The 25860-nt window shown below is 50.3% G+C and overlaps 2 protein-coding genes across 3 annotated transcripts in view; both read right to left on the minus strand.

The window, feature by feature from the left end:
- Nucleotides 1-593: 593 nt before the first annotated feature.
- On the minus strand, nucleotides 594-3005 carry dap1b (death associated protein like 1b). The gene is made up of 4 exons (XM_084688952.1): nucleotides 2869-3005; nucleotides 1597-1693; nucleotides 1331-1394; nucleotides 594-1120 (listed from the first exon to the last, which is right to left on the minus strand). The coding sequence occupies exons 1-4, from the start codon at nucleotides 2930-2932 to the stop codon at nucleotides 1004-1006; spliced, it is 342 nt and encodes a 113-aa protein (XP_084545078.1). The 5' UTR covers nucleotides 2933-3005; the 3' UTR covers nucleotides 594-1003.
- A 1774-nt stretch (nucleotides 3006-4779) lies between these two features.
- pkp4 (plakophilin 4) overlaps nucleotides 4780-25860 on the minus strand; it is a 78784-nt gene continuing 57703 nt past the window's right edge. For both annotated transcript variants that reach the window (XM_084689214.1, XM_084689213.1), the window contains exons 10-22: nucleotides 23747-23879; nucleotides 22999-23212; nucleotides 15956-16139; nucleotides 14917-15034; nucleotides 13287-13496; nucleotides 12903-13076; nucleotides 12270-12420; nucleotides 9751-9943; nucleotides 9201-9285; nucleotides 8685-8802; nucleotides 8045-8176; nucleotides 6573-6646; nucleotides 4780-5879 (exon numbers count right to left, since the gene is read on the minus strand). In XM_084689214.1, coding sequence (XP_084545340.1) covers nucleotides 5628-5879; nucleotides 6573-6646; nucleotides 8045-8176; nucleotides 8685-8802; nucleotides 9201-9285; nucleotides 9751-9943; nucleotides 12270-12420; nucleotides 12903-13076; nucleotides 13287-13496; nucleotides 14917-15034; nucleotides 15956-16139; nucleotides 22999-23212; nucleotides 23747-23879 — 2038 coding nt within the window. In that variant the 3' untranslated portion in view covers nucleotides 4780-5627. The remainder of the gene's footprint in view (nucleotides 5880-6572; nucleotides 6647-8044; nucleotides 8177-8684; nucleotides 8803-9200; nucleotides 9286-9750; nucleotides 9944-12269; nucleotides 12421-12902; nucleotides 13077-13286; nucleotides 13497-14916; nucleotides 15035-15955; nucleotides 16140-22998; nucleotides 23213-23746; nucleotides 23880-25860) is intronic.

Here is a 25860-nt window from a genome sequence, read left to right on the forward strand (position 1 = left end):
AAGTTTCATCCGTTGGCATATTGCTGGCAAGACTTCACTCACATCAGACCAAGAACATGGTCAAACATGCCAGTGTGTATTAGCTATGGGAATTTCCCCTCATGTTTTAACATTCAAAGTGCTTATATATATATATATATATATATATATATATATACTCCTTCAAAAGTTCAGAAACGTTATTTCGATCGATTATTTCTCACCTTCAATAATACCACTTGGTATTGTATTTTATATCTTTGGAAAGCCTGATTAGTCACCTTTACATCTTGTAAGGATTGTGCATTAGTGGAACGAGCAACACAGCTAACAGTGTGGGTGGCTGCCCAAAACAAGTGCCAAAATTCCCTGCAATATTCTTCTGTTGGTATTCACTCTCGTTTTGAGCTTCAAGTGGGATCAGCTTGGGCGTGCCAGAGTGACCAATGCAAACATGATGGCAGCCAACAGTGTGCGAAGTGTATTCCCACAAAACAAAAGTATTTTCCCCAAAGCTAAATTAACATGCTTTTGTCTTCACCTAGTGGCCAGTACAAAAAGGTCACCATGAAAAATACCGTCACAAACACAAAAACAAACAATTACACCATTCATGTGATGCCATTCAATTTTATTAAGCCGTGTAAGTGCCAAGATATTTTTTTTTTTTTTACTAAACATTTAACAACATTAGTCAAGTCAGAAATCTTCCCCATCCCTTCTTACATAACTTACATTTTACCCCCCCCACCAATGCCCATTGGTCCATTTAAGATTACAGGGCTTCTCATACAAACTTGTATAAAAAGGCACAATAAATGCTGGCAAAAAGCCAATACACCTGCAAAGGCCGACTTTAGAAGTCGCCAGGCCTAAAGACCAGGACCACTTCAGAACTTTAACTGATCCGGTTCTACGTCACTTAAGACAAATTCTTCTGACATCCCATGTCTGTCCCATCACGTTGTGTGTAAACCTCCCCGTTTGTCTTCACAGTTGCGGCTCCCAGAATGCTGCGGCTCCCTCAGCACTTGCGGGGCTGCTGGATGCAGAAGCTTCTGGGAGAGTGAGGCTTCTCTACGGACGGGCGCAGCTTGCTGTGCCACACACTCACCGGGGTCTCTGGGAAGTCATGGCCCAACTAAACAGCAGTGAAAACCATCATGTTCAGTATGCACGTACAGTTCAATACAGTGACATCACATCCTGCATGGTTTAGTTTCCCACCAATCAAAACCCTTCAGTGATTAGGAAAGAAAAGAGGGGGTTTAGTGAATCTGGTGTAAGACACTCCTGACATGGCTCCAAACATCTGTTAACCATCACTAGTGGACGATGACAGAGGCACTACCTTTTCCAGAGTCCCAGCCAGAAGCACACTGACTTGCTGCATCCTGTTAGCGGTGGCTGCAGACCTACAACAGCACAACACATTACTTGCATCCGACAACAGCAGATCACATATACATTTTACAAGGCAACTTATCAAATTAATGCCTGCAGTATTGTTTCCCGTCAACAAGAGATTTGCAAATCCTGCAATGAAGCCAATAAAGACAACCTTGCAACACACACACACGCACGGGTGGAGGACTGGGCCCCAATGGGAGGTGGTACCTGGGTTTATCAGCCCTCCTGGTCTCCTTCTCAGGGTTCACATGGCTGGTGCCCTCATCCCAGCTCTTCTTGGCCACACGCTTACCTCCAGCCTTCACTGAGACAGAGACAATAACTGACCAACACTGAGATATGACAAGTGTTCTCTTTTACATGATTCTAGTCTATCAGATATAAGCTGGAGTTGTTCTGTCTTCTGTTATCCAACAAGCTGCAATTGATCAACTTCTATTGACATGATGGGACACACACAATTAAACCTTGGAAGCCAAGGAGTACATAAGTTTGTTTTTAATTTTATGGCATTGATAGATTTAGTAAAAGTTATGAACCTACATCCTGTTCCTTTGCAATGCCGTCGTCTGCTACTCCAGGGATAAATGCATGACTATGAATGCCACTTTCTGCACGGTACATTACTAGAACACTATGTGCCGTTGAGGTAACCGCGGCTAGCGCCGGAAGCAGATCTGTCGGGCTACAACTTGTTTTTGTCTTGATGGCAACAACCAGGAAAGTGGAAAAAGACAGCAGACTAAAACACAGATGTTGCTGATGAGTTACAATGAGGCCCATTCTCAATTGTTATCACCATGTGAACAAAAGTTGACAACTATATATTTTAATTATTTATACCATGTACGCGTATGCTTTGCATTTCGATGCATATTACTGTCAATATTCTTGCCGTGTTGCACACTTCAATAAAGCCATTAGTCTAGTGCCCCTTCATCCAAACCTCTCCGGCTCGCTTGTCCAAACCAGAATCTTTTTAATCTTTTTCTATGGCTCTGGTCCAAACAAACTCTGATTTGAGCACAGTGCGTAGGCAACTGTGGTCGCACAAAGGATTCTGCACTCTGGTCACGCCTTGCGCCCGAATCCAGATACGATACATTCAATATTGCATCTCAAACGCCAGAGATTAATATCTGCAGTCTGTGCACGACAAACTATTGTAAACAAGTCACGTTTTATTATGATAAAATATTAGATTACTCATGGCTCGCACCACGTCTGCCTTCCTTGCCCCTCGCAACGTAGGCTATTATCAAATGTTTGCGACATGCACGGGGGATAAGCTTGTAGACAAGACAATACCAACACTGCACCATACCTTTATATCAATAGCTGCATTTCCCACCGTTAAACAATGCAAAATGAACAATCAACCTCTTTTGTTGTAGACGATGCTCCTGATAGCCTAACAATTTCCTCGGATAAAAAAGTTACGTTTGAGATAAGTGCATCTTGGTTAAAATGTACATTTACCTGCCGGAGGATGGCCAGCCTTCAGTAAATGAGTTTCCACTCCGGATTTGGATAGTTGCACCATTTTAAATTTACTCAACAAAACAGAAGTAACTACAACGCCCACTTCAGTGTTTTTATACTGCTGCGACCACAATGACGTCAGACAGCAGATGGAGGAAGACGCAGTACCCGCGAGAATTAAAAAAACAAACAAAACGCAGAACCCGCGAGAGTTGAGCATGGACTGATTGACTTGTCTCTTAAAACAAATGTATACTATTACCAAGGGAAATATTTCTGATCTCTCCATAGTATATAGATTAGCGCTGATAGCACATCCTATAGGTGGCAAAACCTACCCGCATTTTTAGTTCTGAAGATCTGATGGCGCTGAATAGTTAAAAAGACTCCAGAGGAACTATTACAGCTGTCTTGCTCAGACTATCCCATTCTGTTAAAAGGTCCCATGACATGCTGTTTTTGTATGCTTTTATATAGGGTTTTGTGGTCCCCTAATACTGTATCTGAAGTCTCTTTCCAGAAATTCATCCTTGGTGCAGAATAACAGCCACTACGAGCAGTCCCACAATGAGCTTTCCTCAGGACATGCCGTTTCTGTGTCTGTAGCTTTAAATGCCATGAGGAGGACGGAGGCAGGGATAACAGCCATGCTTTTGTCGTTTGCAAGCCATGATATCTCTGGAGCACTCGCATGGTCGTAGATCATTTTCTTATTGGCGGGCCAGATTCTCTGGGTGGGCAAAGTACAGAAAGGGGAGGTAACTTTTCCTCTTATGACGACATAAGAGGAACATTTTCAAATCGGAGCATTTGAGCTTTAATTTTCTCAAAGGCGGAGAAGAATACCCAGAGCTTGGTTTACACCTATCAAAATGTTTTGCCACTGGGGGACCATAGGCAGCCTAGGGGAACTCATATTAAAGGGGTCATTGACTGCAGAACGGAGTTTACCTTGTCATAGTTGAATAACGACAGTTCAGTGTGTAAAATGGACATACAGAGAACCTCAACCTCAGAAGTCCCAATGACACCTCTTTCCTATAAACATCTCACAATTAAAACATGTAGCTGTAAAATGGTTGTTTCCAAAAAGCCACCAAACCCGTCGTCAGTTCTGCACCCCTTTTTGGCTCTGGTCTGTACCTTTGTCACACCCCAGAATTTAGATCTCAGACACTTGTTTAGCTGTGCGCTGATCTGTGTACTTCCACAGGAATTACAAAGAAAAACGTTTTTTCAAGGATATTGAAAATGGACCACAGTTGTAAATGCAGTGTTCCAGGCTGTAGAGGGAATGTTGACACTTTACACAGTCTTACCAAGGAACCAGACACTCGACGGGCATGGCTGATGTTTGTCTATAAAAAGATCCCTGTGAAGTTCAACACTCAATTATTCATTTTCTCGAAACATTTCACCAAAGACAGTTTTGAAAACATTTTTCAGCTGTTGCTGAAAATAGGTAATGTTCCAACCGTATGCTCATCACAACCGCAAGCTGTAAGTATGATTTTGTCGCCAACAGTTATTAGCAATTCTAACGTCTCCTGTATATAGCATAAGTAGAATGTGTGACAATTTAGTTTATTGGCAATGGGGCTAATGAGAGGGCATACCAGAAAACGGCACCTTTCATTATAGGTCTATTTCACATGGTTGAAATACCTTATGAAATCAGTCAATGACCCCTTTAATGTTAAACAACCTCTTAAAGTGAAATTTTCATGTCATGACTTTAAATCGGTGTTGCCCTGAAGTCCAAAAGACATCCACTAGTTGTATTTGGGGGGAGTGTGTTCATATTAGGGGGAAGGTTCATCATATTGGGAGTGGGGTAGTGGGTGTGTTTTGCACTTCAGGGTATATAAGATATCTTCAAGGGCACAAATTACATCAATACACAAATCATTTAAAAAACAAAAGTGAACTTTTATTATCTTTCATGTTTGTGTTATGATGTTTTCCCATGTCTCTTTACCTCTTCATTTATTTATATAGAGATCTTTAACATGGTGCAAGGTTTAACCAGTGCAGCTCAGCACAAACCAGGTGACATGTTTTTGTATTTACAATAAAATGAAGGAAATGTACAAGTCTCCATGGCAACAACAACAACACGTCAACACTGAGCACAGATACAGGGTGATCCCTCTGTACAACCTAACATCATTAGATTTACTATTATTATTATTACTATTCTTTTTACAGACAAGTTCATGATCCATTTTGGTCTAAGCACATACACATACACATCTGCCAACTTTACCCTTTACCTCAAACCTTTCAACACATGACTCACACCTTCACCATGCTACCACAGGTACGTGTTTCAAAAGAACGTCACTCTAGATGGAGCTAAGCCAGCTGGCCTCATCGTCACATCCCACGCTGCCCTCACACACAACCAGCCACAGGATTCCATCTTCCCTTTAAAACAACATAAAACCCAACATTCCTTGATTTCCTTCTTTGGCTCACATTCCACTTCGCCCTCTACTGCTCCGCTTGCTTGGACCCCCTTACAGTCATATTCACTTTCAAAACAAACACACAAATCAAAAGTTCAAGGAAGAGTTTGTTCTACTGTGGGCCCCTACTCACGCCAGCGCAGGTTCCCTCTTAGGAATCAGCTCTCTCCCCCACACCACAATTCATGTCTGTAACCATTTACGTGACTGTATGTAAACTGCCCCTTGACCTGCCCCGTGGAGAGGGCTGTGGAGTATCTTCCCTCCCAGCCCTCTCCTGGAGCGCACCTACACCCACGAGTCAGGGGAGCCAGGGTACTGCTCCGCCCGGTAAGAAGGCCTCCGAGTGCTGGAGTAGAAGTCCACGTAGTTGGTGGTGGACTTGAGTCCGTGAGACTGGGAGCTGTAGTCCGAGGTGGGGGGGTAGGTGATAACCTCATCCATGTAGGGGTCGTCGTAGCCGTGCGGAGACTGCAGGTACATTCTGTAGGTGTCGTAGTTCCTGCGGCCAGGATCCTCTGTGAAGTACACCTGCTGGGGCTGGAAAACACAGGCGGCCATGTTAGGGAGGGCTGGACGACACAGGCGGTCATGTTAGGGAGGGCTGGACGACACAGGCGGCCATGTTAGGGAGGGCTGGACGACACAGGCGGTCATGTTAGGGAGGGCTGGACGACACAGGCGGTCATGTTAGGGAGGGCTGGACGACACAGGCGGTCATGTTAGGGAGGACTACAAACACTCACATACATTTAATCAGTTTTTGAATCTTTGCTCAGTCAATCATATTTGGCCAGCGTGCATGAACAAAGAATAACTTAGCAGTTTGAAAATCAAGCAACAAGACAGCTGTGTGCCCTGACTAGGTTACTGGCCTGGTCTGAGGCATACCTGAGAACACAAGCTCACTTAACCCTTCCTCTTCATCATCCTCTCATTCTCTTTCCCTCCACTCTCCCCCCCTTGCTCGCCTGTTTGACTGAGTGCACATGGTCGAGCCCAGACAACGACAGCGGGCTGAGACAGCGCCAGGACCATCCCTGTCCCGGCCGTCACATCCACTCTGCCGCACACAAAGGCTGACGAGGCCTGGGCCGCACCCAACCCTCTCATCCATCCACTGGAATATGTGTCCGTCTCCTTGCGTTAGCCTAGTGGGCTGAAACAGGCCACCGCCCCGGCCAACTGTGTGAGGCCGAGACGATGCCAGAGGACTGGAGCAGCTGGACTCACCTGAGGTCTCCTGGCTTCCTCTCTGGTAGGGGAGGAGTAGGATGCTATGTAGTAAGGAGAAGGCTTCCCAGACCCTGCAACACAAGGGATTACAACATGTGAGCCTACACATGGAGGACTCTGGCTGTGAAACGGGATTCAGCAGCTACCACAGTACTACATTATATTGGATCCCAACCCATAGCCTCAAGGTTGGGGTCTGAATGTGACAATCGGCCGGCTATATAGGACAAATTGGATAGAGAAGTAGCACAACCTGCGGAGTTCCAGAGCTTTGCTGCAGTGGGTTATTGTTTGCTAAGCTCCTGGGAGGATATTTTCCTTTAGCAGATTCTTTCCGACCAGCAGAATCCATAAACTGATTTTCCACTGGCTTCTCAGCATGGATATTTTATAGGCAGACTGGTGGATGTTTCTCAGTATGTAGACAGACAGGACACTGGGAGACGGGTTAGCAGGATGAGAAACAGACAGGCAGACAGGCAGACAGGCAGGCAGGCAGACAAACAATAGAAAGGAAGGCAGACAGGTAGGGAGGCAAGCAGGGAAGTCAGATGGCTGAGCGGTGAGGGAGTCGGGCTAGTAATCAGAAGATTGCTGGATCGATTCCCCGCCGTGCCAAATGATGTTGCCTCGGGGGGAATGTCCCTGTACTTACTGTAAGTCGCTCTGGATAAGACTAAATGACTAAATGTCTAAATTTCTAAGCAAAGCAGTGAGTCAGTCAAGGTAGGTGAGCAGACAGGCAGACAGGCAGACAGGCAGGCTGAAGGGGTAGGGGTGTGGTGTCCGCTTTGTGCCCCGGGGAGATGGGTCCTGGCACTGCTCTGTCCCCCCTCCCCCTCCAGGACGCAACAATGGCAGCTTTGTGGTTGGTGCCCAGCATGAGAGACTCCTAATGCACACAATCCAGCCTCCAAACCAGCCTCTATCACCTTCCAGCCTCCAAACCAGCCTCTATCACTGCCCAGCCTCCAAACCAGCCTCTATCACTGCCCAGCCTCCAAACCAGCCTCTATCACTGCCCAGCCTCCAAACCAGCCTCTATCACCGCCTAGCCTCCAAACCAGCCTCTATCACCGCCTAGCCTCCAAACCAGCCTCTATAACTGCCCAGCCTCCAAACCAGCCTCTATAACTGCCCAGCCTCCAAACCAGCCTCTATAACTGCCCAGCCTCCAAACCAGCCAGGGGATCTTGGATTGGATAGAGCAGAGTGAAGCGCTCCCTGGTGGCTTGGTTCAGTTTGTGTCTCACACAGGCTGATGTGAGGGCTTACAGACGTAGCCGGGTTCGAATCCAGCCCCGGCCAGTCTCAGCAAGGCTTCCTTTCTCTCTCCTCTTCCTTCCCTTCTCTCTCCTCTGCCTTCCTTCTCATATTCTCATCTCATGCGTTCACTTTTCAATAAAGCAAATGTAAATATACCCTGTGAACATACCTCTGAGTTTAGCTTTAGTGGACAGTATTCTCACCTGTATGTTGACCTTTATGTACATTGTTGTCCCCTTGGTAGTTATAAAATTGCATAGTGGGCTGTGTCCTCTGGTAGTCTGAGCGATGCTCCTTGATGCCCAGGACAGCAGGAGACGAGGTGGCACTGCCAGCTGAGGAGAGCACAGAGCACAGGTCAGGAGAACACAGGTCAGGAGAACACAGAACACAGGTCAGGAGAACACGGAACACAGGTCAGGAGAACACAGGTCAGGAGAACACGGAACACAGGTCAGGAGAACACAGGTCAGGAGAACACAGGTCAGGAGAACACAGAACACAGGTCAGGAGAACACAGGTCAGGAGAACACAGGTCAGGAGAACACAGGTCAGGAGAACACAGAGCAGGAGAACACAGAAGACAGGTCAGGAGAACACAGGTCAGGAGAACACAGAACACAGGTCAGGAGAACACAGAGCAGGAGAACACAGAACACAGGTCAGGAGAACACAGAGCAGGAGAACACAGAACACAGGTCAGGAGAACACAGGTCAGGAGAACACAGGTCAGGAGAACACAGAACACAGGTCAGGAGAACATCATGGCTACTTCAGGTGTAGATTTCACGAGGGATGACCATGTGTGTGTGGTGGTGTGGTGTGTGTGTGTGCTGGGCTCACCAGACTGGTGCACAGGAGACATCTGGATGCTGCTGGTGGGCAGCGTGGGCTGGGATTTGAAGCGGTCCCGTTCTAGTGTGGATACAGGGGTGAGGAAGTGATTCTGGTTCCATCCATCCTGTGAAGACAACAGATGTTACCAACCAGAGAGAATAGCACCACAACACCAGGTAGCCAGAACACATTCAGCACAGCCAGCCTGCACAGTCAGCCTGCACAGTCAGCCTGCACAGCCAGCCTGCACAGCCAGCCTGCACAGCCAGCCTGCACAGTCAGCCTGCACAGTCAGCCTGCACAGCCAGCCTGCACAGTCAGCCTGCACAGCCAGCCTGCACAGCCAGCCTGCACAGCCAGCCTGCACAGCCCTCCCTTGATTAGAATGCATCTGAAAAGGACTTTTGCCACTTACAGGTCTGGTATTTAGGTTTGATTGCAGTGGGAGATACAAACCAAGGGCACCTCAAGTATAGGACAGTCTTTATAACAAGTGATGTTGCCTGCTTGGGGCATTCTTACCTTCTTGTAAATGGCGCGTAGGTCTCTGTACTGCCAAAGTGTGTTCAGAACCTGAGCTGCAGCCTTCACCACCTTCAGAGAGTACCTGACACACACACACGTCATTGTAGAGCATAATCATCATCGACAAGGTGTCCTTTCATAAACACTGTAGCTGATCTCATGGCACATTCCATTTGAAGCTTTTTCTAATGCAATGTGAGTCAGGTTACATAGAGCATTATACCCCTGTACCTCATGTCACCCCACCCCTACACTATGTAACACTACCCTAACCCCACCCCACCCCTACACTATGTAACACTACCTTAACCCCACCCCACCCCTACACTATGTAACACTACCTTAACCCCACCCCACCCCTACACTATGTAACACTACCTTAACTCCACCCCACCCCTACACTATGTAACACTACCTTAACCCCACCCCTACACTATGTAACACTACCGTAACCCCACCCCACCCCTACACTATGTAACACTACCGTAACCCCACCCCACCCCTACACTATGTAACACTACCCTAACCACACCAGTCCAGCCCTCACCTCTCCCCCCGGCCCTTGGTGATGTTGACCAGCTTCTCGATGCCCCCTGTGTCAGCCAGAGCCTTGGCGTTCTCCATGTTCCTGCTGGTGACCTCGTGCAGCGTGCAGCAGATGGCTGCCACCGTCTCGTCAGACAGCAGGGTGGTGTTCCCCCCGGGCAGCCGGTTCACCAGGTCTCTCATCGCATACTTCCCTGGGGAGGGGAGGGAGAAGGATATAGATGGGGATGGAGGGAGAGGAGGTTGAGGGGTGGAGAGATGGTAGATGGGATGCAGATAGGGATAGAGGGATGAAAGATTAGCAAAAGAAGATAAACCTTAGTTCCTTTACTAGTTTGGAGACGGCCCAGTTTGGAGACTCCAGAGAGTGGAGAGGAGGCTGGAGATGAGGAAAGAGATAACTGTTCAACAAATCCTTGTGAATATGGTCCGATAGAGTTCCTATGCTGTAGTCATCTGGTTTTCATGTGGTTTCATGCATTCCTGTGTGTGCGTTTGCATGCAAAAAAAAATTCCAAACTTTTACAATTATAAATCACATAATATGAGTTTCATTACAATGAAGCTCAGTTATATAAGACAAAAGGGGAAGAGAGAGAGAAACATAGATGGAGAGAGTCAGTCAGCATTTGGGATGTATTATGTAATGTATTTGTACTGCTGTTCACTTCCTCCAGTGAGAATGTACTATTTTACCGAGAGGGAAATATGTTGACTCAGCTTGAGCTTCACTGAGGAAGTTGGAGAATGTGTGCTTTATATATATGTTACCATGGTCTATCTCTCTGTCTCCCTCACTCTCTCCCTCCCCCTCTCTGTCTCCCCCTCTCTCTGTTTCCCCCTTTCTCCCTCCCTCTCTCTCTCGCTCCCCCTCCCTCAGTAACTGTAGCTCAGTGTTCAGTGTATGCAGAATGAATGCTCACCCCAGGCACCCCTCCATGCTGCAGCTACATGCACAACGTGTTCTGAGCCCTATCCACACCCTGCTCTGTCACTGGTCTGAGCCCTATCCACACCCTGCTCTGAGCCCTATCCACACCCTGCTCTGAGCCCTATCCACACCCTGCTCTTAGCCCTATGCACACCCTGCTCTGAGCCCTATCCACACCCTGCTCTGAGCCCTATCCACACCCTGCTCTTAGCCCTATGCACACCCTGCTCTGAGCCCTATCCACACCCTGCTCTGAGCCCTATCCACACCCTGCTCTGAGCCCTATCCACACCCTGCTCTTAGCCCTATCCACACCCTGCTCTGAGCCCTATCCACACCCTGCTCTTAGCGCTATCCATACCCTGCTCTGAGCCCTATCCACACCCTGCTCTGTCACTGCTCTGAGCCCTATCCACACCCTGCTCTGTCACTGCTCTGAGCCCTATCCACACCCTGCTCTGAGCCCTATCCACACCCTGCTCTGAGCCCTATCCACACCCTGCTCTGAGCCCTATCCACACCCTGCTCTGAGCCCTATCCACACCCTACTCTGAGCCCTATCCACACCCTGCTCTGAGCCCTATCCACACCCTGCTCTGTCACTGGTCTGAGCCCTATCCACACCCTGCTCTGAGCCCTATCCACACCCTGCTCTGAGCCCTATCCACACCCTGCTCTGAGCCCTATCCACGCCCTGCTCTGTCACTGGTCTAAGTGCTATCCACACCCTGCTCTGAGCCCTATCCACACCCTGCTCTGAGCCCTATCCACGCCCTGCTCTGAGTCCTATCCACGCCCTGCTCTGAGCCCTATCCACACCCTGCTCTGAGCCCTATCCACACCCTGCTCTGAGCCCTATCCACGCCCTGCTCTGAGTCCTATCCACGCCCTGCTCTGAGCCCTATCCACACCCTGCTCTGAGCCCTATCCACACCCTGCTCTGAGTGCTATCCACACCCTGCTCTGTCACTGGTCTAAGTGCTATCCACACCCTGCTCTGAGCCCTATCCACACCCTGCTCTGAGCCCTATCCACACCCTGCTCTGTCACTGGTCTAAGTGCTATCCACACCCTGCTCTGAGCCCTATCCACACCCTGCTCTGAGCCCTATCCACACCCTGCTCTGAGCCCTATCCACACCCTGCTCTGAGCCCTATCCACACCCTGCTCTGAGCCCTATCCACACCCTGCTGTGAGCCCTATCCACACCCTGCTCTGAGCCTTATCCACACCCTGCTCTGTCACTGCTCTGAGCCCTATCCACACCCTGCTGTGAGCCCTATCCACACCCTGCTGTGAGCCCTATCCACACCCTGCTCTGAGCCCTATCCACACCCTGCTCTGAGCCCTATCCACACCCTGCTCTGAGCCCTATCCACACCCTGCTCTGAGCCCTATCCACACCCTGCTCTGAGCCTTATCCACACCTTGCTCTGTCACTGGTGGATCCTGTGTGTGAGTGTGTGCACATGAGTTTGTGCTTGTGTGCATGTGTGTGTCTATGCACATGAATCTGTGTGTGTGTATGTGTGTGTGTGTGTGTGTGCATGAGTCCACCTGCGTGTGTGTGCACGTGAGTCAGTCCCCACCTATGAGCTCCTTGTTCCTGCTGTCCAGGGCCATGTTCCTGAGGGCCGTGGACACAGAGCAGACCACACGGTCGTTGTCCATCCTCAGCAGCTCCACCAGGATGGGCAGGCCCTTCTCCTTACGCACCGCCGCACGGATGTACGCCGCAAACTGGAGGAGAGGGAGGGAGACATTCAGCATGTATAGCATGGATTTATGCTGCCTACAACCTCCTCTACAGTGAGAGGGAGGGGCGGGGAGAGAGAGAGCTCTCAAACAGCCAGTCCCACAGCCTAGTGGTAATATACTCACACATCCTCCTCTCCTCTACCCAGGACAGGTGTAGGGTCTCACCCTCTCTCCTCTACCCAGGACAGGTGTAGGGCCTCACCCTCTCTCCTCTACCCAGGACAGGTGTAGGGCCTCACCCTCTCTCCTCTACCCAGGACAGGTGTAGGGTCTAACCCTCTCTCCTCTACCCAGGACAGGTGTAGGGTCTCACCCTCTCTCCTCTACCCAGGACAGGTGTAGGGTCTCACCCTCTCTCCTCTACCCAGGACAGGTGTAGGGTCTAACCCTCTCTCCTCTACCCAGGACAGGTGTAGGGTCTAACCCTCTCTCCTCTACCCAGGACAGGTGTAGGGTCTCCCTACCTTCCAGTTGCCGGCAGACAGGTTCTGCAGGGAGCCTGCGGAGCCCTCCAGGGTGGCAGGGTTGGAGCTCTCGGCCAGCAGGCCCAGGTAAGGCTTCACCACGGCCGGGTGCCACAGCATCTCAGCCCCCTTAGGAGACTTGGAGAAGCCAGGGATGGGTCCCACGCCGTCCCACTGGAGACACACACACACCCTAATTAAATGCGGTGGACTTCATGGCATCTTCTATCTATCTTTCCTCTCTCTCCTAACACCTCAGACTTCAGAAGAACAGTTATATGAGGACTAGATACAGTAGTTCTCTTCTGTCTGTTGCCTAAAGCACCATTAGAGGGTACAGCCCTCAGGGGGTCCAGCTGATCTGTCAGTTTAGCACACACATACCTGGTCCTCCTGCACCTCCTTCTTCTTCCTCCTCTTCTTGCGGCCCCAGCAGCTGGAGTCTTCCTCCTTACTGGAGCCGTCGCTCGCCAGCCCCGCCTCCTTCCCCAGCAGCCCCTCCCCCTCCTGCCCCCCCAGCAGCCGAGACGGAGGCAGCTCCAGCTCCAGCCGGTACGACAGGTTCCTCAGCGTGCAGATACAGTTCTCCACTATCTACACACACAAGCAGGGGGGGAGGGGGGGGGGATGGAGGAAGGGAGGGAGGAAGAAGGTATGAAAGTGACAGACGGTGAAAAAGAGAAGAGAGAGCATTTGAAAGATGGGAGGAGAAAGAACATGTGAAAGAGACATATAGAGTGTAGAGAGAGAGGGAAATATAGAGCGTAGAGAGAGGGAAATATAGAGCGTGGAGAGAGGGGGAAATATAGAGCGTAGAGAGAGAGGGGGAAATATAGAGCGTAGAGAGAGAGGGGGAAATATAGAGCGTAGAGAGAGGGGGGAAATATAGAGCGTAGAGAGAGAGGGAAATATAGAGCGTAGAGAGAGAGGGAAATATAGAGCGTGTAGAGAGGGAAATATAGAGCATGGAGAGAGGGAAATAGAGCGTAGAGAGAGAGGGAAATAGAGCGTAGAGAGGGAAATATAGAGCGTAGAGAGAGAGAGGGAAATATAGAGCGTAGAGAGAGAGAGAGAGGGAAATATAGAGCGTAGAGAGAGAGGGAAATATAGAGCGTAGAGAGAGAGGGAAATATAGAGCGTAGAGAGAGAGGGAAATATAGAGCGTAGAGAGAGGGAAATATAGAGCGTAGAGAGAGGGAAATATAGAGCGTAGAGAGAGAGAGGAAAATATAGAGCGTAGAGAGAGAGGGAAATATAGAGCGTAGAGAGAGAGGGAAATATAGAGCGTAGAGAGAGAGAGAGAAATATAGAGAGTAGGGAGAGGGAAATATAGAGCGTAGAGAGAGAGAGAGAGAGAGAAATATAGAGCGTAGAGAGAGAGGGAAATATAGAGCGTAGAGAGAGAGAGAGAGAGAAATATAGAGCGTAGAGAGAGGGAAATACAAGAAGGAGAGAACATGTCAAAGAGAGAGAACACATGTAAAAGAGCTAGTGAGGCTAACCCCTCTACTGTTCCTGGGGTTCCTGTCTGCCTGTCTGTCTGCTTGTCTGCCTGCTTGTCTGTCTGTCTGTCTTCCTGTCTTCCTATCTGCCTGTGTTCCTGTCTGCCTGTGTTCCTGTCTGCCTGTGTGTGTGTCCAGGCACACTGCTACGCTACATTGTTCATTAAGTATGGAGGACACAGTCTGATAACAGATTAGAGAGGCTTCACTTTGTCAGGAGATCTGAACTCTGACAAATGGATTTAATTCTTCGCTGTCTGAAGTTTAAATAAAGTTCTCCATTAGCTCAGCACTACATGCAACTAGAAAACCAATTTAATGAGAACTCTAAAAATATATTTGGCGGGTGACTAACAGTATTAAATAAAAGGATAGTTTAGTTTTTGCTGCTTAGTAGAGTTGAGTTACACAGACATCTAACTGGCTAGGTAGCATTCTTACAGACAACAACCATCATGTATTAACATGTTTATTTAGTTGGCGTGTGTGTGTGTGTGTGTGTGTGTGTAGACCTTGCTGTCGAAGTCAGAGGTGTTGACGCAGGCTTTGATGACATAGAGCAGGGAGTCCACCAGACCATCACAGGAGCGCATCTGCCTCCTGGCCTCCTCACCTGCAGAGCTCAGGTTCCTGTCACACACACAGACACAGCACACACACATAGGACACACACACAGCAAACACAACACAACACACAATGGAGGTTGTTTTAGACAGTAAAACAAGCAGCCAGGAGCAGCACAATAACATGAGGGTTTTAGAGCATGTTGAGGTGTTTACAGCATGCTGCGTTAGAGCATGTTGAGGTGTTTACAGCGTGGGCCAAGGGCGCAGAACTGATGAAGTGAAAAATAAATGGTTTAACTTTTAATTCTGAAGCAAAAAAACATATTTCAAAACATAGCCTTGAAGACAGTAGAATGTTACAAATATCCATGAGGACTGCTCTTGGTGTTACAAATATCCATGAGGACTGCTCTTGGTGTTACAAATATCCATGAGGACTGCTCTTGGTGTTATTAATATCCATGAGGACTGCTCTTGGTGTTATTAATATCTAACCCTAACCCTAACAAGGCTAGTTTATTTATATAGGCCTAGCACAATTCACACACAATGGCAATTTAAAGTGATTTACAAATGAGCAGAAGTGTAAGTGTAGTGTGTATTTATTAAAACAAACATATAATTATGTTTAAAATAATGAACATTATTAGTTGCAAAATTATAACGGAGAGAAATATCAATGTTTTTATTAGAACGGACAAAAATGGTAGAACTACTTATTTTGTGCAAACATGTCAGCTCTCAATTGTATGTAAGAGTGCTCTTGGGTGTGCATAAATTCGGTTCTTACCCAAGAACAAATCCCAAAAAAGAAAACATTGGTGAATGCAAGAAGCTTCGTGAAAACTGCATAAGTGGGATTTGAGAACAAATGAGTTCTTAAGAAGATTTGGTGAATGAGGCCCTATGTGCTCATGTCCCAGCCCAGGGCTGCAGTAGCACAAAGCCTCCACCAGGGAGCAGCAGTGCGCAGGGGAACATTACCTCAGGCAGCCTGTGGTGTTCCTCAGGACGAGAGACGAGTGGAACTTCAGCTTGTGGTCGTCGTCGAATGTGGAACTGCTCCAGCCAGAATGAGGGATTATCACAGTGTTGGTCATCGTCGTTAAGGCATCCCGAATGATTGTCATTTTCACTGGGTCACATGAGGACAGGTTCCATAGCACCCCTGTGGAGTCACACACACACACGTATCATGAAGAGACATGCACCCCAAGGCCTGGTTGTGTCAGCTGTCGTGTACAGTTAGCCTAGCCCTCCAGAAACACTGGGGCACTAGGCTTTTTATAGCTCTGTGGACACACACACACACAATATCTCAACACGAGGCACTATGTGAAACCTGCTCCAGCACAACGTCCTCCAGGCTTCCTGAGCAGAAGCCATATGGTCGAGGCGACGAGGCGACGACACTGAACTGAACAACAACTAGATTCCCCCGCCACACAGCCCGGTATGGCCGCATCACTTCCCCTCCACACAGCCTGGTATGGCCGCATCACTTCCCTTCCATACCGCCTGGTATGGCCGCATCACTTCCCCTCCACACAGCCTGGTATGGCCGCATTACTTCCCCTCCACACAGCCTGGTATGGCCGCATCACTTCCCCTCCACACAGCCTGGTATGGCCGCATCACTTCCCCTCCACACAGCCTGGTATGGCCGCATCACTTCCCCTCCATACAGCCTGGTATGGCCGCATCACTTCCCCTCCATACCGCCTGGTATGGCCGCATCACTTCCCCTCCACACAGCCTGGTATGGCCGCATCACTTCCCCTCCACACAGCCTGGTATGGCCGCATCACTTCCCCCAGGATTAGCCAGCATGTAGCGTGTTGTTATGATTAGCTGGCTGAGCCGTAGCCAAGGCTGAAATCTGCAGGGTTCTGCTAACCTTGGAGTGTACTTCTGCTGCTCTCGTATGGAAGCAAATTCAGATTGCTCAAATACGATCCCAAAAATTTGATCTAAAAAAATTCAACCATAAAAATGTCAACCAGCTGAAAAACTTTGAGCCCAAAAAAATTCGACCCGAAAATTTTTAAGCCTATCTAATTTGACCCGAAAAAATTCAAGCTTGAAAAATTCCGACTTTTAACATCCAGGATATCAAAGACAGGTAGAGCAATCGAGCCTTAACGCAATATTTGATCACATTGGACTCACCGAAGCATGGTTGTTTTCCCTGGTAGTCATCGTTTTCTCTTCTCTAATGCTCCATTGCTGAACCTATCCTTGGTATCCCGGATGTTGCAAATCTGAATTTTTGAAGGTCGACATTTTTGTCGACATTTGATAGGCTCGTATTTTTTGAGCTCGAAATTTTTTCTGCTCAAAATTTTTCTGCTCGAATTTGATAGACTCAAGTTTTATAGGCTCCAATTTTTTTGGCTTGAATTTTTTAAGCTCCTTTATTAAGATAAAAAAAAATGCTAGAATTTGAGCAACCTGAATTTTATTTTACATTGAAATATATTCAGATGAGAATTCGGTCTTTTCAATTTCAATACTAGTATTCAATGCCTTTTAAAATTCAAAACATTATGGCACTGATTTTCTTACATACTCTCGTACACACACACACAGGCATGCACAAACAAACGTGTCCATGCATGCACGCACGCACACAAACACACACACACAGAGGACTGCAGACGCAGCACATGGAGCACTATACCTCTCTTTCTCTCTGTCTCTTGCTGACTAGATCATCTCTTAAAAGGTGTGTGTGTGTGTGTGTGTGTGTGTGTGTGTGTGTGTGTGTGTGTGTGAGAGAGAGAGAGAGAGAGAGAGAACAAGGTGTGTAAAATAATGTGCTTATGTGTGAGTGTACATGTGAAAAAGTGGGAGAGAGAGGGAAGGAGAGAGGAGAGAGAGAGAAGAGAGAGAGAGGAAGAGAGAGATAAAGAGAGAGAGAGCTCATAAGCAGTTCTAGTTTCTTTGAGCTCTCTTAAGTCTACCACACTGCCTGTGAGCCTGACGATGCTCTCGTTCATCTCTCCTCCAATTAAAACAATAGAGATGATAATAGGGCTCTGGGGTGCTGTTGAGCTTGGATGCCAAAAGAGAACGAGAGACTTCCACAAATCTGTGGGCCAAACCAGCCTTTTCCCATCCCTGTGCCCCCTAGGCCCTGCACACTTCATTAAAACACCATCAACACCACAAAGGCATTGTTCTAGAGAAGACAGAGGGGGCTTCTGATTTCTGCTCATTCTAAACAGGCTATTAAGATGAATCCCCCTGCTTTTCCAGCATCTGGCTCCTGCTATCTGGCCAGTTAGCATTCAGCCTGCTTATCTGTGGTCTGCAGTAGAGGAGAAGGATACTGAGCCAATCCCCTGTCCACCCCTCCAGCCCCCAGCCCTCCAACCCCCCAGCCCCCCTCTCCAGCCCCCCAGCCCCCCTCTCCAGCCCTCCAGCCCCCCTCTCCAGCCCTCCAGCCCCCAGCCCCCCACTCCAGCCCCCCAGCCCTCCTCTCCAGCCTTCCAGCCCTCCAGCCCCCCTCTCCAGCCCCCCAGCCCTCCTCTCCAGCCTTCCAGCCCTCCAGCCCCCCTCTCCAGCACCCCAGCCCTCCTCTCCAGCCTTCCAGCCCTCCTCTCCAGCCCCCCAGCCCCCCAGCCCCCCAGCCTTCCTCTCCAGCCCTCCAAACTGGGGCTAGGTTTGTTGAGCTGTGATTAACAGGATTGTGTGTACTGTACACCAGTCCTAATGTGTCACAGCTGACTGTAATTTGGGTTGGTCTTGTGAATGTGAAAGACCAGACATGGACTGTACTGGTACTAGGTGGTCTAGACTAGAGTTTCTTTATGTATGTATTGATGCTAGACTAAAGTAGCAGTAGCCCGGGGCTAACATGACTCTGACACCACAGTCAGCCATCAGACCAACACACCAACCCAACACGGTTTGAAGAGTAGCCTGGATAGATGATGGGGTATTCCACTTAATCTACTTTGATGAGACAGAGAGAGAGAGGCACAGAGAGACAGAAGAGAGAGAGGCAGAGAGAGACAGAAGAGAGAGCGAGAGAAACAGAGTGATAGAGAAACAGATGGAGAGAGAGCCAGAGAGAGAGATGGGATGAGACTGGGTGGTGTCTCTTTGACTCGGGAATCACTGATGCGGCTAAAAGACTCATTCTGTCCATAATTACATCTTCAGTGAGCTTGTTATTCAGTTACTGTCTGCTTGAATGAAGTGAAACCAGAGTGCCCCATAACAGCTGCCTGGAGCTAGGCTGAGCCAGGCACTGGGACAAGCTCTGATTGGCTGAAAGCAGGGTGCGGTCCATCAACAACAAGCTCTGATTGGCTGTCGGGTATGGGTCAGGTGGGAAGGGAGTTATCCAGAGCGATGCAGAGCTAGGCTGTAGTCTGGATGAAACCTGACAAGTGAACCCAGCAGTGTGCACTCACAAGCCCCCTTACAACCATGACAACCACAACAGGACATGACCTGAGGTGTAAAGTGCCACTTCTACCCCAGACTGGTCAGGTGTAGATCATCTTGTGGCCAGCAGGGGCAGAGACACCAGAGCAGAGAGGGTCTGTTTCAGCTCCTCCACCCTGCGGCTCCATACTGAGGGGCTGAAGCAGGGGGACCGTCCGAGACGCCGGCCTACGCCCGGATCCCACCCTGGGGCAGGGCTGGAGCTCTGCTGATCATACCCCAACACACACAGGGGTGTAGACTCACACAGTGACACACACTCATGCACCCTCTCACGTGGGCACACACACACGTAATTTAGCTGTGTGTTTAGGAGCGTGGAGTGGACAGGAGCAGGGTCACACCAACACAGGGCTCCAGGACAGGGCCCGTGTGTGTGTGTGTGTTGACACCCTGGTGACAACAGTCTGCCAAGGTCTGACCTTTGACCTGGGAGGAGCTTGTGGGACGGGGTGACCTCACAGCAGCTGACCTCACACGTTCTGACAACACACACCTCGTGACCAGGGACTCACCTGCCCCTGCTGACTCCACGGAGCCCACACACACACACACCCACCCACCCCCCCCCCCCCCCCCCCAGGGGTACAGCAAGACAGACACGGCAGGAACAACCCAGACAGAGAGGAGAGAGCAGGCCAGGACAGAGACTAACACTGCAGCTCTCCTCAGCAGGGCTGCGACTGCAACAACACAAGTGTCAACCCCCCTCTCGCCCCTCCCCCCCACCTCATCCGTGTCTCTGGCAGTTGAGGAATCTACCAGAAGGCGGCTGGTGAGTAGGGAGTGTGGGGTGTGATGGGGAGTAGGGAGTGTGGGGTGTGATGGGGGGTAGGGAGTGTGGGGTGTGATGGGGAGTAGGGAGTGTGGGGTGTGATGGTGGGTAGGGAGTGTGGGGTGTGATGGGGAGTAGGGAGTGTGGGGTGTGATGGGGAGTAGGGAGTGTGGGGTGTGATGGGGGGTAGGGAGTGTGGGGTGTGATGGGGAGTAGGGAGTGTGGGGTGTGATGGGGAGTAGGGAGTGTGGGGTGTGATGGTGGGTAGGGAGTGTGGGGTGTGATGGGGAGTAGGGAGTGTGGGGTGTGATGGTGGGTAGGGAGTGTGGGGTGTGATGGGGAGTAGGGAGTGTGGGGTGTGATGGTGGGTAGGGAGTGTGGGGTGTGATGGGGAGTAGGGAGTGTGGGGTGTGATGGTGGGTAGGGAGTGTGGGGTGTGATGGGGAGTAGGGAGTGTGGGGTGTGATGGTGGGTAGGGAGTGTGGGGTGTGATGGGGGGTAGGGAGTGTGGGGTGTGATGGTGGGTAGGGAGTGTGGGGTGTGATGGTGGGTAGGGAGTGTGGGGTGTGATGGGGGGTAGGGAGTGTGGGGTGTGATGGGGAGTAGGGAGTGTGGGGTGTGATGGTGGGTAGGGAGTGTGGGGTGTGATGGGGAGTAGGGAGTGTGGGGTGTGATGGTGGGTAGGGAGTGTGGGGTGTGATGGGGAGTAGGGAGTGTGGGGTGTGATGGTGGGTAGGGAGTGTGGGGTGTGATGGGGAGTAGGGAGTGTGGGGTGTGATGGGGAGTAGGGAGTGTGGGGTGTGATGGGGAGTAGGGAGTGTGGGGTGTGATGGTGGGTAGGGAGTGTGGGGTGTGATGGGGAGTAGGGAGTGTGGGGTGTGATGGGGAGTAGGGAGTGTGGGGTGTGATGGTGGGTAGGGAGTGTGGGGTGTGATGGGGAGTAGGGAGTGTGGGGTGTGATGGGGAGTAGGGAGTGTGGGGTGTGATGGTGGGTAGGGAGTGTGGGGTGTGATGGGGAGTAGGGAGTGTGGGGTGTGATGGGGAGTAGGGAGTGTGATGGGGAGTAGGGAGTGTGGGGTGTGATGGGGAGTAGGGAGTGTGGGGTGTGATGGGGAGTAGGGAGTGTGGGGTGTGATGGGGAGTAGGGAGTGTGGGGTGTGATGGGGAGTAGGGAGTGTGGGGTGTGATGGGGAGTAGGGAGTGTGGGGTGTGATGGGGAGTAGGGAGTGTGGGGTGTGATGAGCACGGCGAGCGAGGAGCTCCACCTGAGGATTGTTTGGGTCCTGAAGGTCCAGAGGTGACGACCCCACACTGACCTCCTAATTACTCACCACTCTGGCTGTTCAGCCAGCCAATCACACCAGCCAGGGGTGTCCCACAGCGCAGGGAGAGAGAGAGACACACAGCCTGTCTCACTCCTAGAACCAGCCTGCCTCACCTCTAGCTGTAACTGGAGTCCTGTAGACAAGCCCTCCTCTGCACTGTGTTCCCAGTACCGAGATCATTCTTGCCCTTGTTCTGTGGGACTGTGTATTTGTGTGTGTGTATGTTATAAGTGTGTGTGATAATAATCCCTTTGTGATTGTGGGGTGTGTGTGTGTGTGTTTTGGGGTGTTTTCAGGGGCAGCTGCCTGTAACATGAGTTATTCTCAAACCGCTGACTCGGGCACCTGGGAGCCAGACATCTTGAAACACCCCTCCCTGATCCCAAACGAGCGGGATTTACACACACACACACACACACACACACACCTGCAGTGTGTGTACCGAGCAGGCTGAAGAGCTGAGGAAGCACTGAATCTCTCGTCCTGGGAAGGAAGCAGGTTGACTTTATTTACCCTTATTTTGCCAAGTACATTAAGAGGGAGCCTGGTACAGGAGCTAGGAGTGAGGAGAGGGATGTGAGCGAGGAGAGGTTTACCTCTGCTGGTGGACATGACAGTACAGCATGAACAGCCAAGCTGAGAAAGTAGGACATCTATACAAGTACACAAAACACCCAGGGCTTCTCTAATACAGCACAGTCGAGACAGGACTACAATTCACTAAAACTACACCTCCCAGAGGCTGGAGGGAGAAGGGAACAAGGCAGGCCAGTGACTCATGCCAGCCACACTGCTGGACAGGAGGGTTCATAATTCAGCAGCTGTTCATCCGGCTGGGTAATGTTCCCAGTGCCCAGACACACAGGCCAGGAGCACTCCTGAGAATGTGACAGAACTAGACTCTGAATAATACAGAGAGAGAGAGAGAGAGCGAGAGAGAGAGAGAGAGAGAGAGAGAGAGAGAGAGAGAGAGAGAGAGAGAGAGCGAGATAGAGAGAGATAGAGAGAGATAGAGAGAGAGAGCAAGAGAGAGCGAGAGACAGAAAGAGAGCGAGACAGAGAGAGCGAGAGAGAGACAGAGAGAGAGAGAGAGAGAGACAGAGAGAGACAGAGAGAGAGAGAGAGATAGAGAGCGAGATAGAGAGAGAGAGAGAGAGAGAGAGAGAGAGAGAGAGAGAGAGAGAGAGAGACAGAGACAGAGAGCGAGAGAGACAGAGAGAGACAGAGAGAGACAGAGAGAGACAGAGAGAGAGAGAGGGTATGATAGGACAGAGTGTTAGTCACACACAGAGGTGTGTCAGAATTCCAGAGACAGCCCTCTTTAAAGAGACCAGAGACAGCCCTCTTTAGAGAGACAGGCCTCTTTAGAGAGACCAGAGACAGCCCTCTTTAGAGAGACCAGAGACAGCCAGAGAGACGCTTGGAGAGGGTTCACTACACAGACACGACCAGCAGCGCGCGCACACACACACCTGTGACAAGCTCTCTGACTTCCGCGTCGACGGTCTTCCTCAGCAGTCTCAGCAGAGCGGGCACACCGCCCGCGTTCCTCACGGCCACCTTGTTGTCGTCCATGGCCTTGCCGTACACCAGGTTCCTGAGTGCGCCGCACGCGTTCCTCTGCACCTCCAGAGCCTTGTGGTCCAGCAGGTCCACCAGGTGCTGAATGCCCCCCAGGTGACACACCTGAGGGCGGGGTCACGGGGTTAGGAGGAGTCACTGGGATCCGACACGTCACACACACTTTCTTTCCCTCTCTCACAAACACACACACACACACACTTCTCTGACTGAGATGAGCTGGAGTTCAGAGCCTGAATGACAGCTGGCCAGCTGTTTTCATGTTGTGGCTTCAGAAAGAATAAACATTCATATCTCTATTCCTTCCAGATAAAAGTAATTATGTTAATGTAAATGCTAATATATAATCACTGCACCTTTCCTAGCTCATGAGATCCCTGAACCCTGGAGAAGCAATACAATCTGGATATACATATTCCTGTTTCCAGCTGGAGTCAAGTATTGAAGAAAAATAAAAAACAATCATAAAAAATATTGTGAAAGCGCTGGCATCATGTGAAGGAGCTGGACTGTTTGTGATATGGTATGAATAGATTTAACTGTGAACTTTTTGCACCAGAAGACAGTGAAACTAAATTTCCCATCTACAGAGCAGACAGCTACTGGCAGGCTTCTCAAACTCAGGGCCACAGTTCGTACCTCCACCTTGATCCTGTTGTCTCCGTAGCAGAGGTGCTGCAGGTAGGCTGCAGCGTTGGCCTGGACAGAGGGGAAGTGATGCTGCAGCATGTGGATGACCTCCGGCAGCTCTGGGTCACGCCACGCAAACTCCCTACACAGGAAGTAGGGGCATCGGCATGACGACCGGGGAGAAACGCACACACACACACATTGTGTGATATATTTCTTGCTCAGGAAATGACACTGACCTCCACTGCCATATTATTCTGAGAGTATTGCTTTTCCTCAATACAGAGAATTTCTCAGAGATTTAGGGGATTCTGAGAAAATATTGTCAAGCCTTAGGACAACTAGATTAAACTTCCTTTGATGAAAAGGTTGGTTCAATGTGAAAGCTTTCCAAAGAAAAACTGTTCATTCACCAGAAATAAACTTGTATTCATTGATATCAACATTGAACTTTTTGTGTGTTAGGTAAAACGTTTTAGGTATCTGAGCTCAGTAGGCTGAAGTTGTACTTTGAGCGGTGAGCAGAAAAAGTCTTGGTGAAGCACAGTCCTTCCAGTTAAGACACCACGACGCCACAGCGTGTTACTGAGCACAGACAAGCTGCAGAAGGAGCTGCAGACCCAGGATGCAGGAGCAGTCCCACCAAAGAGCCTTTCATGTGAAGGACCTCTGGGCTGTGAACAACCAACACTGACACAGAGCACATGTCCCAGGGTAGGAACAGCATGTCCCAGGGTAGGAAAAGCGTGTCCCAGGGTAGGAACAGCGTGTCCCAGGGTAGGAAAAGCGTGTCCCAGGGTAGGAAAAGCGTGTCCCAGGGTAGGAAAAGCGTGTCCCAGGGTAGGAACAGCGTGTCCCAGGGTAGGAACAGCGTGTCCCAGGGTAGGAAAAGCGTGTCCCAGGGTAGGAACAGCGTGTCCCAGGGTAGGAACAGCGTGTCCCAGGGTAGGAACAGCGTGTCCCAGGGTAGGAACAGCGTGTCCCAGGGTAGGAACAGCGTGTCCCAGGGTAGGAACAGCGTGTCCCAGGGTAGGAACAGCGTGTCCCAGGGTAGGAACAGCATGTCCCAGGGTAGGAACAGCATGTCCCAGGGTAGGAACAGCGTGTCCCAGGGTAGGAACAGCGTGTCCCAGGGTAGGAACAGCGTGTCCCAGGGTAGGAACAGGCCACGGGAGACTCTGTCAACCTTTTAGTCTGTTGTCCTTTCTGAAGTTGACTGTGGAACAGGGAGCATAGAGGAGGAGAGAAGAGAGGGAGGAGGAGAGGAGAATGCAGAGAGGAGAGGGAGGAAAGAGGAGGAGAAGGAGGAGGAGACAGGAGAGGGAGGAGGAGAGGAATGAGAGAGGAGGAGAGAGGAGAGGGAGAGGAATGAGAGGAGGAGAGAGGAGAGGGAGGAGAGGAGGAGAGAGGAGGGGAGAAAGCAGAGAGGAGAGGAAGGAGAGAGGAGGAGAGAGGAGAGGAGAGGGAGGAGGGGAGAAAGCAGAGAGGAGAGGGAGGAGAGGGGAGAGGAGAGGAATGTGAGAGGAGGAGAGAGGAGAGGGAGGGAGGAGGAGAGGAATGAGAGAGGAGGAGAGAGGAGAGGGAGGAGAGGAGGAGAGAGGAAGGAGAGAGGAGAGGGGAGAGGAGAGGGAGGAGGAGAGAGGAGAGGGAGGAGAGAGGAGGAGGAGGAGAGGGAGGAGAGAGAAGAGGGAGGAGGAGAGAGGAGGAGAGAGGAGAGGGAGGAGAGGGAGGAAAGAGGAGGAGAGAGAAGAGGGAGGAGAGAGGAGGAGGGAGAGGAGAGGGAGGAGAGAGGAGAGGGGAGAGGGAGGGGAGAGGGAGGGGAGAGGTGGAGAGAGACCAGAGGGGAAGAGAGGGAGGAGAGAGGAGGAAGAGAGGGAGGAGGATAGAGAGCAGAGAGAAGAGAACAGGAGGAGGAGAGAGAGCAGAGAGACGAGGGGAGGGAGGAGGAGAGGGAGGAGGTGTGAGGGAGCAGGAGGCTGCTGGGAGAAGGGACAGGGCTAGTCCAACACAGTGGTGTGAACAGCTCTTCAAGGTCAGGGTTTATGCCATGGGTCAACACCGTAGCATTTGAGTGTTGACAAACTGCCATTCGCTCGATCTAACTAGCTGGCCACGAGCATTTC

Source organism: Hypomesus nipponensis, chromosome 23 (assembly GCF_054491055.1).
Source record: "Hypomesus nipponensis isolate SF chromosome 23, ASM5449105v1, whole genome shotgun sequence".
Lineage (NCBI taxonomy): Eukaryota > Metazoa > Chordata > Actinopteri > Osmeriformes > Osmeridae > Hypomesus > Hypomesus nipponensis.